The sequence below is a fragment of the Schistocerca cancellata genome, chromosome 2, assembly GCF_023864275.1.
Source record: "Schistocerca cancellata isolate TAMUIC-IGC-003103 chromosome 2, iqSchCanc2.1, whole genome shotgun sequence".
NCBI lineage: Eukaryota > Metazoa > Arthropoda > Insecta > Orthoptera > Acrididae > Schistocerca > Schistocerca cancellata.
Window position 1 is genome coordinate 211,764,755 of NC_064627.1, and position 16,012 is coordinate 211,780,766.

Below are 16,012 nucleotides of genomic sequence, written 5' to 3' on the forward strand. Positions count from 1 at the left end.
TAATGATGGCTATTTTTGTATTGTTGGTTGGTTCGTTGGTTGTTTGGGGAAGGAGACCAGACAGCGTGGTCATCGGTCTCATCGAATTAGGGAAGGATGGGGAAGGAAGTCGGCCGTGCCCTTTCAGAGGAACCATCCCGGCATTTGCCTGGAGTGATTTAGGGAAATCACGGAAAACCTAAATCAGGATGGCCGTTTTGTATTGTTATTTAAAATAAATATTTGTTTGCGATTTTGTCACTATTAATGTTCTCTGCACTCCCGTATCAAGTATACCAGTCTTAGAGGTTTTAAGAAATGTAAAGGTCTCTTTACCCAGAGGAAAGAAACATCTGGTTGTCCAAAGCGCTTGACATGACTACAGGTTTTCTTCTGTTTTACTGATACTTACAATTACTAAAGCCAAATTGGGCAGGTATTACCATTTTCCTAAAGTCAACATAACTCCACTGGTTTTACATATGGAACACACAAGTGCATCAACTTATGCATTTAAATGTTGATACGTCATAAAATTATGAGACAGGACTGCTGGCCATTACATAACTTCAGGAGCTGAAATTTCAGTAGTGGCACAGGTAGTGAGAAAAGTGTACACTATCCTAGTGTTTTGTACTAATAGTTCCTTCCTTGCAGAAGAAGGAGATAGGGGTGGTGATAGATTAAAATGAAGTCAATTGTTAAAAATGAAGGCAATGTCACTGAGACATCACTATCAATAGAGACAAAGATGGGTCCCTTTCATCCTGCAGTCTGAGAGGCCTGGCCTTCCTCTTCAACCTTCCCCCACCTATCGCTCTTTCCTTTGCATGGAAAGAACTATTTGTTCAAAATTTTGGGACTGTGTATGAACTTTCATATGTGTGTATCAGCAGTACTAAAATTTCACTTCCTGAAGGTACAGACAATCAGCAATTCAGTCATAATTCTATAGATTTTTTGAGTGAATTTTCCTTTTGTTAAACTGCTGATATGTCAGCTGCCTTACTGTATATTTCATACTACCTAAAAAAGTTGAACATTCCTGAGAAGAATTTCATATTATTAATTGATAAAGCTATAAATAAAGCATGTCTTCGTATTTATTTGGAAACGCATAGAAATATTTATAACTTTCTTCTGTACACCAGTAAATTAAAACATATTACAAAGTCAAAAATTAATTTTATAATTGGGAACTCATGTCGCATCATCATTAAATAGACTTTTAATATTCAAGACCAACAAATTTTTGACATCTACCTTTATAATAAATGTGACGGAACCTGATAGCCAGTTACAAAACCATCAATAAACTATATTTGTAGCCACATTAAAGATCCCAATGAAATAAAGTTAATCGATCTCAAAGGCAAACATAAGCTGATTACTTGAAACATATTATTATCTGACTTGTCCTATATTACAAGCACACACCTTTTACAAAATGTTGTCAAATGGGAGAAAATAAAAATCAGTCAATCTGTCACCACAATTTAACCAATTCAAGGAATTCTAGTAATACTTGTTTATGCATTGCCTAATATGATAGCAATCCTTAATGCAGGTTTTAACATGAGTGTTGACATTTGTGTCAAAAACAAAAATAATGAAACTTAATTTACTAATATAAATGGTTGATTCTGCCTTAAACCATTAGATAACATGTCTGAAAGAGATATATTGGGATGATCATATTTCTTCACTTAGTACTGGTTAATGAAATTAGTCATGACACAGTCACTAGTTCTTTTTAGGTAACTAAAGCATACAACGTTTGCTTTGCGATTCACAAGCTTCACTACAGAAGTTAAAGTATTGAAATGGACTGTTCAGTGTTTCTTTGAGACATCATAAAGAAACACTGTTAGTATCACAAAATGTGATGCATTAGTCACCTGCAAGAGTCTTGCTGTTGTAAACAAAACTGTGTTTTTATTTAAATGTTTCATATTTTTATGATTTAAGAATACAAAAGTCAGACATGTGAGTTCCCCAAACAAATTACCTGTAAAGGGGGTAAAACACTTGTGTGGTGTATAAATCATGCTCATGCAGTGGTTTACAATGAACTTAAAAATATAAACATAAGGTATCAAATATTCACATTTGCTGTTGGTCCCAATCTGCAAGTAAAACAGCCATAAAACCCTATAGTTTTATCCTTTTAATAATGAAACTGATACATAAAATAATTTTTTTCAGGGTTACTACCAGCACAAGTATTTTTTTAAGTGTTCACTCAAAGCACAGTCTTTTTTATAGAACATTAAATCATTAAATAATCAATGTTTTCTTTATGTAGAATATTAATTTCTAAGGAAGATTACATAAAATTTATTTTAAGTTATTGTACACTGACACACATTCTTCAAATACATATGCCAATAGTAAAGAATTGTGGTTGTTAGAATCACTTAACATTTTACTGGAAACCATTTTCTGAACTGATGCACATGGACTCAGATTTTGACACAAAAATGAAACTTTAAATGGTATTTCTGACCTTTCCGAAGTCTGTGGAATGGAATCATCCCTGTAATATTTATTAAGTCCTGTAGTGGAGCATAGTTTTCACCAGTATCCATCTCCATAACTAGTTTTTGCAGTGTTAATAATAAAAGTTTATGTGGAAAGGTATATCAAATAATCAATAAAATAAATAATTACACTATTATAAAAACATTACAAAACTCTCCATGTTCAGTTGAAATCAAAATTATTAAGGAAATTATGCACTTTCCAATTCTGATCGACATGCTGCCATTCTGTCATTATCAAAATGCTATGGTTTCCTAAAGCTACAAATTTAACACTAAACAAATTAAAATGTAATGTGGTGCACCCAAAGAAAAATGTAACACTCAAGGATTCATCAAAAACAAGTACTGTGGTGTCTTTTGAACAAAAAAGTGTTTGATGTTTATTGCAAAGAAGATTACGTAATGTTTCATCTCAGTGGTGTAAAATAACCATCAGGAAAAATGTTATAGATCACAGACAGAATGAAAAAAAAGGGAATGTCAATTTCATGTTTTCTGATGTGATAGATGTACATCCGGTCCGAGCACTATTTATTGCAGTAAGAAGTGACAGTAAAAGGTGTAGAAGATTTGTAGTTCTAAGGTACAATCACTTGACATTACAGCTTTCACTTTGCATCAGCATACATAAATGAACAAAATAAATAAACAGAAAGCTCGAGGTATAGTTTTGCACACTGGGAGAGAAAAAGAAAAAGTCATACTTTTTTGCAAAATTAAAAAACTGTCAGCATGCTATACTTCACAGCAGGGGATGCAGCAGAATGAAGGTCAGAAAACATTCCACAGCCACATTTGCAAACAAGGGATTTCCACAGCGAAGATGAAATGGGTAGCAAGAGAATATGTCCATAAATGGTTTCCTGTCACAACCACACTTCTTCACTATTGACTACTAGTCAGACACGTTCACTAGCACCATCAGTAGCTGAGACAATGCAGCTTTCCTCAGCTCCAGAGCTCTTGCCCACAACAAATCCAGATGTTTTTCCCAATGGACTCTGCAAAGTCACTGCTGTACTGGCAGCATTGAAGTAGCCACCAGGTTTAGGCTTTAAGTGCCTGTTGTTCATCTCCATATGAACGATCTTCATAAATTCAATCTGAGCAGCCAGCTTCTGAATCTCTTCCTGCGGAATGCGATTAACAACTAAAAATCTGTCACAGTGTGCAAAAGAACAAAAACAGTAAATTTTTACTGGCATTTTTATACTGCCTGATCCCCAAAATTGATCAGTTAACTCAATTATGTATGAACGCATTTTCCATTGTAGTAATAATCCTGATAACAACATTAGTACTCCAAAAGTGAAAATGCAACAGCTTGTTTATATGATGATTTGATAGTAAATGAGGAATGAGAAGCAACAAGTCCAGTTATGAAGCAGCCTGTCACTTTTACAGCTTCAAAATACTGTTGTCTTATTAAGAGCAGGAGAAATATTTCACCACAGTCTCATTGTAGTACATATTGAGATAAATGGGGTAAACTAGCCAAAGAAAGCTTCAGTATACACCTGCCAATAACATACTTTTATATATCAAAGTATAGAAATCATCAGCAATATATATGTTGTATCACTCATATGCATAGTACATGAGTGTTCCTCTCATAAAACTTGAAACACAAAGATTCCTATACATGTTAGAACTTGCAAACTTACATGCATCTGAACAAGGTAGCACATAAACTGGGGATGTTACAAGATTTCTAAGATAATCACGGCCCCACAAACACACTAAAACTTACAGTTTTGTATAGTACCAAAGAATGATACTTGGAAACTGTTTGGAAAGCTATAAGAACATTAAATGTATCTGCAGTATTGTCCTGGATGATTACTAAGTGTTTAATGCACCGATAAACTACCAAAGGTTGCAATTATTTTTTATTTATCTGACTAGTTTCACCTCATCAGATGTGGTCATCCTTAGATATCCATTGCCCTGGTGCCAACATATCAGAGACTTAAAACACAGTTTAGCAACATCTTGGTGATGGTGCCAAGTGGTGCTTCAAAACATGTAATGCATTGGCACTAGGGTAATAAATATTTGAGGATGTTCACATCTGATAAGTGAAACTTGTAAAATCAGTCAAACAGTGTGTGACCTGCAGTGATTTACCTGTACATTAATTACTATGATGACTTTGACCCCTGCAGGCAATGCTAGTGTTTGCAGTGCATGAAGTAACTATTTTCCCGTGATTTAGTTAATGTCCACTATACAAAAGATTCCCATTCCTTCATCCCAGATACATAAAATTCTATGTTTCTAAGAAAACCAATTCTATAAATAACAATCAAAATACTTCCAACAGTAAGCAGAACCAAACAAATATATAGTTGGCATAGATCTATAAAGTGGAATAGGTGAAAGTAGCAAATAAGAAACCATTATCTTTGAATTGCAATATAGCATCGCTAATTCCATTTAACTGCATAATTTCAACTCCTCATTACACACAGAAGCCTGATTAACATGTTGATCACCATGGGACAACCTGCAGACTCAGCAGGGGTTCACGCCTGATACCGTATGCCCATCAGTGGCCACATACTCAACTCTGTTTAGTACAGTATACTTTTGAGAGGTGTGTTAATTCCAAAAAACAATGTGCAAATATTGAACAAGACATTGTACCTGATTTTTTGTACACCAGTATCAACTCAATGAAGATATAAAAATTAATGCGCAGTACTGCACTATACACTGTATTAAACAGATTCGAGCACACGGCCACTGGTAGACACATGGAATCACGCATGAGACTGTGGCATGTCTGCCAGCAGCCTCATAGCAGTCGGCATGTTAAATAGATAATCAAATGGGGAAAGCCAGTAACTTTCTGATAGTAAATACATGCATTGCATTTTTTCAAGAGGTAAAGCATGTCATACAAGTCCAAGCAAGAGACATCAAGCAACTACCAATACTCAAAAGCAATTTTCACATGGCCACCATTCATGGAGGTAAGCTCTGCAGCTACAGTTAAGGCAAGATTTTTAATCTCTCACTTGAAAAATTGTGTGCTGCTAAAAGCAAGCATGGTTTAAATACGAAGTGCAATTCATGTACTACTATGTTACTTGTAAGGCATTTCTGTTCAGTTAAACATCAAGCTAGTTATTGGTAACAATTAAATGAAAACAGAAATAAAAAATCAGAAATCTTCAAATTGCTGTTCATTTTGACTGCATTCCAATCCTCCCAAAAAATGTACCTTGTTGTTATCTCTTCATATCATTTGTTGAGTTCTTTTTGTTAAATAGTATTGGCAGAGACTTATTTTTCCCTGTAGCATGTATCCCACTTTCATTCATCATGTTAGTGCCTCATTAAAATGCTTGTTTTTCTGAAACCTCAAGACTTTATGAACTACTTTTATTGCTGCATCCTATGCTGCCAGAGATAACTTCAAAATGTAATATTTCCGAAAAGCATACTGTACATGTAATAAAGATAAAAGTGATCTTCAAGCTTAGTTACTTAACGAAACTGAAATGTGTTCAGACTATGTGTAAAATTTAGTAGACAACCTTGCTGCACATTGTCATCCATCTTAAGGTGTACTTCACTCGTAAATTACTTCTGTCACATAGTTTATTTAAATAAAGAACAGAATATTTCATAATTATGTAAGATCATATATATATAAATCTCTTATTTTGTCCCTTGCAGTTAAACGCATGGCTCTAGTGACAGATCAGAGGAATGAATAGTTTTTAAAATCATAATGGAAATGATTGGATCATGAATTGTGATCACCAAAAATTTGTAGAAGACACAAAATCTGCCCTCATATTTTTTTATATTTGCAAAAAGTAGATTAAAATTAAAGGTAAAATCATTTGGGTAATTAATTCACATCACGTTCCTCTTCAATAGATTTGTTTGGAAAAGCACAGGGAAATATCTTTTCATAAGTGGACATGGCACTGGTTTTCAACTGTTCAGGGAACAACAGAAGACACCTGAGGAAGATTCCAGCAGAGGCTCTGAAACATTAAGTTTTGGTGAAGAACTCTGAAAAGGAATATGGTGGCCAATCAACCAGAAGATTTTACCATGAATGACAACAGGCATGAAAGCTAGCAGATTTACATACATTACAACTGATCTGATAACTACCAGAGTCTAGCCTGATGAACGAAAAAAAGAGGAGCAAATGTTACTCTCATGCTGAGGAGTCTACTGAAGTTGAGTAAACAGTGAAATTCTGAAAGTAAATATTTCACACATAACAGTTTTGTGAAATACAACACATAACATAGGGTTGCAAATATATTAAAATCCAAGTTGTGCAAGTACTAATCGAAAGACATATACAGACAACTGTCACAGTACTAGCAGAAATTATGAGTATCCAGTCACACATCATGAATATGATGAATTTTAGCAGTAGCAGATGGACATGTAAATCAATAAATCATCATCTTCTAAGATATGCAGAAGTTTTGCATCAAACAGGACTATAAATGTGACTCATAAAAGATAATATGTAGCACACAATGACTGTCATGAATATACTTGAAAGATCATTTATTACCCTTCTCTGGTCTCCCTACAAATGTCAAGGGAGAATACTATCAACAGAATACCAGTTCACATTAGACGAATGAAGCATTGTTAAGAATAAAAGCCAGAAAACAAAATTTAAAAAAAGCCACAAGAAAGGCAGATGCTTAAATACACACAATAAGTTGTTATGCCACCAAATATTTCCATATCTGTTCCTTAAAATTCTATTTAGAATGATATATTCAAATAAAACTGTGAGCTACACTGTCAGACAACTTACACACATCATGTAAATTTTTACATCTATGTTTTTATTTGTTGTCTGCTGTCCTGGACAATGTAGCTACCTAGATTATGATGGCATTCCTGTGTTGTCTACCAGAATATTTCTCATAAGAACTCAATAATTTGTATTTCTCGGACAACTCTATTGATATTTATTGTGAATGAGGCTGCTATGGCATATTCAGTATGAGATTTACGATGATACTAAGATACATGACCAAATAAGAAATGATTGTTTAGTCATGGTTGCAAATCCCTGAAATGCATGATGAAACAAAGATATCTGAATGACAAAAACATAGGAATCTGGCCAGTGAGTAATGAAAGTCAAGTGAGAATTTTGTCATTACTAGATGTTTAAGAACAGGAAAGTGGAGGCAGATTATATCTTAGAAGCTGAAATGTCCAAGAATTTAGAAGAGCAATATTGCCATTTAATATAAACAATATTTTGAGACAGCACCTTATCTTTAGGATTATTAGAGGTGAGTCAATTGAAATGCAACCTCACTACAGAAACATTGACATGAGGAGGATAGGAGGGGATTTAATGTCATCCAGAGCACCTGCAAGAGAAAGGCATCATAGATTCTACCCTGCATAGCATGGGATGCACAGCTGCAAGTCATGGTTCCCAACATACGGGCTTAGGAAATCTGCTAGTGTTTAGCCATGGTACCAATGCTGGTTGTCAGGATTTGGTGAAATGAAATCTCATGGCTCTGGTGATTACAGTAATTTGCTATATGTATTTTGTGTGTTTCTTTAATGATGGAGGTTTAGGCAGTGAGAGGATCTTGGTCTCTGCATAGTCAATTTTGTGTCCCTCATCTAGACAGTGGTCCACAGCAGTGGATATTTCTTGCTGATGTATTCTTCTGTGATGTCTATGTTATTGCACTAGTCTAACATTGTGGCATGTCTGCCCATGTATGATTTTCCACACTGATTGAGGCCAGCATCTTTTGTGCTCACATAGGATGGAAGCGGTTTTTGAAACACCTGTTGATATTGAATGACACGCCAACCGAAGACTGTTTTTCTGCTATATGTTGACAGTGTGTCATTCAAGACAGAAATTAAGTCACAAATTCTCTCATTAGTCTCAACCTCCAAGGACTTTATCATTAAAGGAACACTCGATACAGGTATAACAAACAACTTAATCAGCAGAGATACATGATTTCCACCCACCAACACATAGGAAACAAAAGTGGTAGTGCTAAGAGAGTGTCAGCCAAAGAGAAAAGAATCTGGCAAAAACATACATTTGAAGCCAGAATGCTAGTGAACAGCATATTCTTTCATCCATGACTTATGGCCAGGATTTGCATACCATACAGTGCGTAGTCTGTAGCTCATTTTCCATTTGAGGTCTTTGGGAATCTAGATCCCTTTTGGTCATTTTAAATTCACTCCCTTCTTCTGCTACATGCACTTTTCTACTGAGCTAACATATAAACTGGCTTGCCCTTATAAATAGCCACAGTTGCTCCTGAAGATGATTAGTGGACAGTTATTTGAAGGATTTGCAGTTTCCACAATTTCAGGTCCTACATTTGAGAGACTTTCACGCAGTTACTACATTGAGAAAACCTCAAACAGCACGCCTCGTCTATTTTCACATTTCATTTTGCAGCACATTCTTTGGACAGTTGTGTTTTGCAGTCTTTCTTTTTGGCAGTCAGTGTACCTTATAAATTCAAACACTTTCTTCATTTTCTATTTTAGGTCCCTCTATGTATCTCATCAGAAAGAAATCTTAGCCTTTTGTTTGTCTTCTCAAAAGATCAGTGCAGTATTGTAATAACAGTATTTCCTAAAGGCCCTGAGACCAGTTCATATTAATGTATCTAATAATAAGCTACAATCTAGACATGTAGTTCTCTTTTTTAATCAGTGTCTTTGAACAGAAAATCATGTACTCATTTTATATGCTGCTAGCTATGGTCACTCATTCCACAAATGGAAAATCTTCTGCATTTCAGTTTTAATCCCGCAGTTGTTATAGATAAATCGAGTAATACAGTGATAATCAGTCTCATTTTAAGATCTACAGTTCAGCAAGCAAAGGAGATCTCATGAATTGTTTAATTAATGATAAATGAATAACTTCAAGTAATAGTCTACAGATGACTAAAGATAATTTAAAATATTTTTTCTTTGCTTTGGCTATGAAATTAATATTAATAAGCTAATAGATGACAAGTTCTGGCATTCAATATATACAAGTGTGTGTGTGTGTGTGTGTGTGTGTGTGTGTGTGTGTGTGTGTGTAAGCGCGTCACGCAGCTCTTCATGTATATATGCAAGACAAATAATATGTCTAAACATTTATGCAGAGTTACTGCAAGTCTATTATAAAGGATGCTTTGTAATCTGGATTTGTGCAAGTAATAATTTGTCATTTACCATGTCAGTGAAATCAGTTCAACAGATACTGCATGAAGTTAATGAATTTATAATTTATTGCTAAACAAAAGAATGAATATTGTTCTTAAAACATCATCAGAAACTTTATGATTATGTGCATTCAGATTTATAATGCATGTTTTTATGGTAAGAATGAGAAAATATTTTACCTCATGTTGATGAAATATTGTCATTGTTTTATTTTAAGTATGAAGAACGTGTTTGCACGATCATATCATCTCTAACAATACTCTGATTTACATATATTTACCTACTACTCAAAATGTAAGGGAGCTATACAACAAAGTATTAAAATAACAGTCATATTGTAAAATAAAATTTTCTTTTTCAGCAATAATAAAATGCTTTGCCTTTCTTATGTTTCATGTCACCATCCTCATTTTTCTATCTTTTGATTAACTGATAGTTTTCAGCAGGGAGCTGCAAACACAAATGTTTTATTTTACCAATAAGTACTGTAAAGAGCTTTGAGTCAGAGTAAGCATCATTATTAATTTCTGTTATGTGTTGTAGGTAAGAAGTGCAGTAGATACAGTGAAGTTGTGAACACGCCTTTGTGACATGTCACTAACATTACTGTGCACATGCACTGGCACTCTGTGTAATCTTGTCCTTGCTAAAGCTACCTTCAGTTCCTCATTTTCCTGGTACAGATCTGGAGTCTCTTCCGGCATCAATCCAATACCATTAAGAGAGAAAGATGCTGTTACTCCCCGTGCACGTGCACGGTTGTCCCATTGATCACCCTGACCACGTAGCACACGCACAATCTGTGTGAAAAAAGCAACACATCTCAATTTTTACCATTTTGAAAAGAAAATCACACTGAAACAAATCATAATTATGATACAACATGCATGAAACAGCTACAAAACCAGTGGGACAACTACCATTCATTCAATACACAGGAAATTGTATGGAGCAAACATTTCATGACCATTTCTTTCTAAAAATGACTTAGTGAGATCATAATATCCAGTAAAGCCTTCAAAGGCAGCCCCCATAAATTATTCTTACTTTGTTTGCATTTCTTATGGAGCAATGTTTATATGAGAGAAGGAACTTTATGGTTTAATGTAAATAATAATTACCAGAGGAGTAGTAATTGGACTGGCCAAGGAAGGTGAAAGAAATAGGCTATGTCTTTCCACTTGACATCCTATGTTACAAATTAAATTTTCAGTCTTAAATATATAATTAGGCTTTGTTGTAAGCATACTATTTGCCTTAAATACATCTCAGTAACTGACATGAAAGAGTAATGTTAGCTAGTTATGAATATATGTCACTGAGTAACTGGTCATTTGATAAGTCCAGATTTTAAATTCACATCCTTGTACTAAGTTTGGTACTGTGTGATTATGAGTTGCTGTTTGTCTGCCTCATAAGGTTTTAGAAGCTCCTGACCATCACAGCCTCAGATGAACCAAAGTATCTGTGCAGTGTCTGTGACATGTAATGTACTGTACCTCATGATATAACATTCTGCATTTAGTGAATTCACAGCAGAACAGTATGAATGTGTTAAAAAACCCTTTGAAACTGACCTCACATAATTTACTGAATGCTAGGTGTTTTCCTGCTCTTAAGTTATTGTCCTGGAAAAATTCAGTGTGAAATGATTAAGGAAAGAGCATTATGAAGAGAAATAGGGAAAAAACTGAAAAGGATAAGAAGAGCAGAAAAAAAGATAACCCTGTGCCACCACACAGATGGAAAATATTTTTAAGAGATGAAGAAAGTTGTAGGAGGATGAGAATCAATAATGCATAGCTTTCAATACTTTCTACAGTAAAGGTTACAGCAAGAATTTCAGGCTGCATCACAATAGCTATTGTCAACTTGTTTTCAGGTTAAAATATATTCAGATATGTGTTTTATCTGACAATGATAGTCAAATGAGAATAAAACGTGATGAGCAGATGGGTTTAGTAAATATTCATACAGTACTTTAAATATTGTTTCCAATTAAAATAAACACAGGAAATTTAAACAGAAGGAAGGACAATGAATGGAAAACACACGAGATTAATACCCATCCTATAAGAAAGAGAGAGCATTGTCTAAGTCAGAGAAGAAGCTGTAAAGAAGAGTTAAATTGCCTTGACAACAGTATTTGAAAATTAACCAGTGTGTTATCAAATAAAGTGAAACATATCTATCATGCAGAAAAAAACAAAATGCTCAAAGATTAACACAAACACAACCATCAGAATGATTAAAACATGAATTAACATAGGTTCCAGGACACTAACTGTGACAAAAATGATGACACATCAAAATATTTACTCACCAAATTCAGTAACTAGTTTTTGGCAATAGCACTGAGAGTAAGATCTACCAACAAACAACTGAATATACATGCGTCATCTCTGGCTAGCAATATTTACCACCATCATACATTAATTTAAAACGATCAACCCCTCTGGTGATTTCAAAAAATAATAGTTGTGTTCCTAATATTAATCATTCTTCATGTTATGATAGCGTACCCAGCAGAATATTGAAATATGATGTTCACCATCCCCCCACCCTGCATGACTTATATTTCTAATCAACAATAAAATAAGGCATAGTTCTGAAAGGCTTAAACGTTAACGCAGTAAACAGACTGCATTTTCCTGTATCTCCACAAATTGTTATGCCCAAGTTTTTGTATAAATTCACTGAATCCAGTTGTGGCTCACTGATATTTGTAGTCATAGGATACAACTCTTTTTAGTTTTATTAAATACACAATTTTACATTTCTGTACATTTCGAGGATGAGGTCAGAGTTTAATTGCATCACTTAGAGGAGCTGAAAGTGCTTTTCCCAGATTCCTTATGGCAGAGGGCATCATCTTTAGTCTATATTTGGAAACCAGGTCATGCATTACACCTTTGTGGAGATTTCAAACAATACTGTACACACCTCATCGATTGTGGAATCATATCCTCTTCCATGTTCTGATGAATTAATTTTGAAACTGCCTGGGGGTCAGAATTTCTCAGTTAGAAGCTTATTTTGCACTTACTTTGGATGAGATTTCCAAAGTCATCCTGGCATTAAATACTCTTTTTGGGCTCCATCAGTATAAAAGGTTATCTTTCAACACTGCTATTTAGTCACAGTGTAAATGAACTATGTCCTGCAGCTCTGTCATGGCATTAGTAAAAATGTACCTGTAGATGCACACGCACACGCACGCGCCCACACACACACACACACACACACACACACACACACACACACACAATAGGTGGCTGCGGGTCACTACAGCTAGCTCACTAGCAATATTTCAGAAATTTCTAGAATAAACTATGGCCAACAATGCACAATGTGTCAATCATCTGGGTGGTATAGTAATGACAGGAATACGTCAGATGCAGCATGCATCAAATCTCCAGCAGTATTTTCAGTTCTTTTGAAAACCATACGAGGGCGGTTCAGAAAGTAACCTCCGATCGGTCACAGTGCGGGTTGCGGGGGGAGTAGCGACGCCATCTGTGCGTTCACGCACTCAACAGGTCAGTCGGCATCAAGCCGTGGTCGAGTGAACGTCGTACCTGCGCTAGTTTAGTTTTTGTGGCAGTTTGAAATGTGTGCTGCAATAGAAAACCCCGCCAAATGTGAAGTGCGTGCTGTCATAAGGTTTTTTACAGGCAAAGGATATTCTGCAGCAGCTATTCATCGTGAGCTTTGTGCCGTGTACGGACCAAGAGTTATGAGTGAAGGAGTTGTCTGTGAATGGGTACGTTTATTTAAAAGTGGACGAGAAAACGTTCATGATGAAGAGAGGAGTGGTAGACCATCATTGGTGACTGACGAACTCGTTCAGACAGTTGATGCAAAAGTTCGCGAAAATCGACGTTTCTCAATGTCGGAGTTGTCTACTGGTTTTCCACAGATTTCTAAGACTCTCTTGTACGAGATAGTGACAGCAAGATTGGGTTACCGTAAGTTCTGTGCACGATGGGTGCCCAAAATTCTTACCGACCACCACAAAACTCAAAGAATGGCCTCTGCATTAGACTTTCTGTCACGTTATGAGGACGAAGGAGAACCATTGTTAAACAGAATCGTGACCGGTGACGAAACCTGGATTAAGTACGTGAACCCTGAGACAAAAGAACAATCAAAGATGTGGGCACATTCAAATTCGCCTACCAAACCAAGAAAAGCCTCGCAAGATTTTTCTGCCAGAAAACTGATGGCAACGGTGTTTTGGGATGCCAAAGGGGTGTTGTTGGTTGAATTCATGGAACGTGGTACGACCATTAATCAAGACGTGTACTGTGAAACAATAAAAAAGTTACGACGGGCTATACAGAACAAACGCCGTGGTATGCTGACTTCCGGTATCGTTTTTTTGCACGATAACGCCCGTCCTCACTCTGCTCGCAGAACTACGGCCCTTCTTGAGTCCTTCAAGTGGGATGTTATCAACCATCCACCTTACAGCCCAGACCTGGCGCCAAGTGATTATCACCTCTTCATGCATTTGAAGAAATGGCTCGGGTCACAGCGGTTTGATGACGACGAAGAGCTCAAAGATGCGGTCACAGGCTGGCTCCAGGCACAAGCGGGTGATTTTTATGCAGAAGGAATTTCAAAGCTTGTGAAGAGATACGATAAGTGCCTCAATCGCTATGGAGACTATGTAGAAAAAATAGTGCAAAGATGTAGTTGTAAGATGTATATATTAAAATATTTTTATTTAACTTGGTGCATTTTTTTAAATCAACCGGAGGTTACTTTCTGAACAGCCCTCGTATTAAAGAGTAAGTTGTCAAAATTCTCCTCCTTTCAGTCTTCTGTTAAGTATGAGGACTGTTCAAAAAATTCCGGAACATTCGTAATTTTGTGCCAATGGTGTTTTGGAGTGTAATGCATTTGGCATCCGTGAACATGCCTGTGTTTAATGTCTAACTGCAAGAAGTTTCATTGTTGTATGTCTGTTAGGCATTGTTCAGTGCTGCACTCAGTAGAATTTTGTCACACATTTTGAGAATTTTAAGATGGCATAGCTAGAGGAGCAACGTTTCTGCATTAAATTTTACATGAAACTCAAGAAAACCTTTACAGAGGCACAACAAATGATCCAGGAAACCTATAGTGATGAGTGCTTAAGTTGTACTCAGTGTCACACATTAGTCACACAGCTTAAAAATGGCTGGACCCAAGTTAAAGACGACCCTCAATGTCTACCAACAGCTCATGTCAGGAACATCGACGAAGGTGTGCATGCCAATCAAAGACTGACTTTCTGAGATATTGCAGAAGAATGTAACATTTCAGTTGGATCATGTCATGACACCCTGACATGGCATCTTGAAATGTATCATGCTGCCACCAAGTTTGATCCACAGTTCGTGAGTCAAGATCAGAAAGACATTCACCTCGCAATCTGTGAGGAGCTTCTGGAGCATGCAAATGAGAGTGAGATGTTTCTTAAGAGAATCATAACTCATGATGAGATGTGGTCTACAGTTATGATGTTCAGACTAAGGTTCAATCTTCACAATGGGTGGGGAAAGGTTCTCCAAGATCAAAGGAACCTTGTCAGGTCAGGTCAAATGTCAAAACCATGCTGATAGTTTCCTTTGACTTTGAAGGATTAGTTCATCATGGATTCATGGAAAAGGGACAATTGATGGTACTATCAGGACGTGTTGTAATGACTGCAAGAAAATGTGGGAAGGAAATGGCCAGAAACGTGGCGAGACAATTCATGGCTCTTGCATCACAATAACACACCTGCACATTCAGCACACAAAACGAAATCACTGTGCTGCCTCATCGTCCATACTCTCCACACCTGGCCCCTGTGGACTTTTTTTATTTCATAAGTTGAAAACCCAATTGAAAGGACGAAGACTTGCAACAGGCGATATGAAAGAAAACTCGCTGACAGCACTTTACACGATCTAGCAAGAGGTGTACCAATGCTGCTTCCAGAAGTGGAAGTGGCACTGGGAGCAGTGTATCAATGTTGTGGGAGAGTATTTCGAAGGACACCATGCACAATAAGTAAAAGGTAAGTGTAGACAAATTTTGTGGACAAAATTCTGAAATTATTTGAACAGAGCTCATATGTACGATATATTCTTAGGTGGAAAGCCCTTAAACTGACATCAGGGAATGTGCCAGCCATTTCTCTTATTCCAACAATGAACAAGTTAAGGTAACCACAGGTCTTTATGGACAAGGTTACATATTATCTGAGTTATTCCTCAAATTGAAACAATAGCCCAATAGTTGAATCA

General features: G+C 36.2%; 1 protein-coding gene across 1 annotated transcript in view; it reads right to left on the reverse strand.

The window, feature by feature from the left end:
- Positions 1 to 3,408: 3,408 nt before the first annotated feature.
- The window catches only part of LOC126161541 (probable G-protein coupled receptor CG31760), a 439,386-nt gene continuing 426,782 nt past the window's right edge, over positions 3,409 to 16,012 (reverse strand). The window contains exons 12-13 of the mRNA XM_049917466.1: positions 10,391 to 10,534; positions 3,409 to 3,652 (exon numbers count right to left, since the gene is read on the reverse strand). Of these exons, the coding sequence (XP_049773423.1) occupies positions 3,422 to 3,652; positions 10,391 to 10,534 (375 nt within the window). The 3' untranslated portion in view covers positions 3,409 to 3,421. The remainder of the gene's footprint in view (positions 3,653 to 10,390; positions 10,535 to 16,012) is intronic.